The 1,561-nt window shown below is 44.3% G+C and overlaps 1 protein-coding gene across 1 annotated transcript; it reads right to left on the reverse strand.

Moving 5' to 3' along the window:
* Nucleotides 1–1,217: 1,217 nt before the first annotated feature.
* Nucleotides 1,218–1,511, reverse strand: Pmar_PMAR025252 (hypothetical protein; the record flags this gene model as incomplete). Its single annotated transcript, XM_002767879.1, has 1 exon — nt 1,218–1,511. A coding segment is annotated over one exon (294 nt), but the record flags the coding sequence as incomplete, so codon positions are not given.
* Nucleotides 1,512–1,561: the final 50 nt, after the last annotated feature.

Consider the following 1,561-nt stretch of genomic DNA (forward strand, 5'->3'; position numbering starts at 1 on the left):
ACGCAGCATTCGTACAATGCTACATAGGGAACACAATGTTGACCATTTCGATACTTACACTATTGCCAACAACATAAGAAACAGGAAAAAAGCGGCAATGACACTCGACAAGTCATGCCGCCGCAACACAAAAGCTTTGAGCATCCACCACAACCAGACGCCGACTTTTATCGGCTCTGGTCATATCACGACAATGTGGATGATAGTAGTAGCTTCAACTTCCACAATGCCGACAATGATCGATAGTCATCCAACGACGGAAGATAGTTACGTTACGACATGCAGTCCAGTAGAGACGTTCCTAGAGTAGTAGTAATCGTTAAACTTTACAGTAAACATACCAGTGATAGTGGCATCAGTACGTTGATAACGGAAAGACGTCGTCATAAAGTAGAGCTTGAACGAGGTTCAACCAGCTCAAACAACACCAGCCACGCCATAACCATCATCAGCTGTAAACAGCTGATAAACCGAAGGTCTTGTCATGGTCAGCAACAATTAGCGAACATAATCATAGATCGAGACCAGCAACAGCCATTACAATCAAAACCAGCAGAAGATACAGCGGAGAAGACTATCCATTGCTACCAACCCACGGAGCAAGCCGAACAGAGATAATAACAGGTTCATCATCATCTAGGCTATCGAACGATCGCTTCATTGGTTGTAACAACGAGTATATGAATGTTGAGAAGACAAATAGTCTGAGTTCGAAAATACAATTAGAAGAATAAAGGGTATACCACAAGCTACTAACGTTTTACGTAGCCTTTATGGACAACACATCAACGGCAATGCCATCATAGACCATTCCAGAGCACGCATACACATGACGACTGAACGGTCGCATAATGGGAAGGATGATGTTTCCGACAACGCCCACGACACATAATGACGACAGATGACTTAGGACCATATCGTACAAGAATATCAGCCAGATGCAGGAAATGGTGGCATCTCCTCAACGAGGCAATAATAGTATGAATGAGTTAATGATATTAGCGACGATAAATATGAGAACTTCAGAGAGAGACAACTACAATAACCTCCATTGCTGCGATGGTAAACACGTTTACAACAAACTTCACGTAAAATCCTAAACAGTGGGCAACGCTACATCCTCAGAATAGAGGGTAAAAAGCGTCACACTGCAGCTACCACCACCACCTTAGCAATGAGATGAACAACATATCACTATGGAAAATGCCCCTTAACGTTTAACCTTCCAAATCAACAGCAACACGATCGGACTTCACGGCAGACTTCGACGACTCTCCATCAAAACCATCGATAACCGAATCAGCATCACCCTCCTTCATTTGCTTCACATCCTTCTGAGCAACACCCAAGTTGGCCGCGGCGACTCTGTTAAAGTACGGAATCAGCGCTAGACTACCGACGGCACCCAGGACGCAGAAAGCGATAAGAACCATGTAGTAGTAATCGTAATGAGAGCCACCCCACGTAGAAGGATCATCAGGTTTGAAATCGGGTAACCAAGGTGAACAGACCTGGAAAAGGACAGCCGAAAGCATAGACCCGAAGGAGAAGAACAACAAGT

The sequence above is a fragment of the Perkinsus marinus genome, assembly GCF_000006405.1.
Source record: "Perkinsus marinus ATCC 50983 genomic scaffold scf_1104296969646, whole genome shotgun sequence".
Taxonomy (NCBI): Eukaryota; Perkinsozoa; order Perkinsida; family Perkinsidae; genus Perkinsus; species Perkinsus marinus.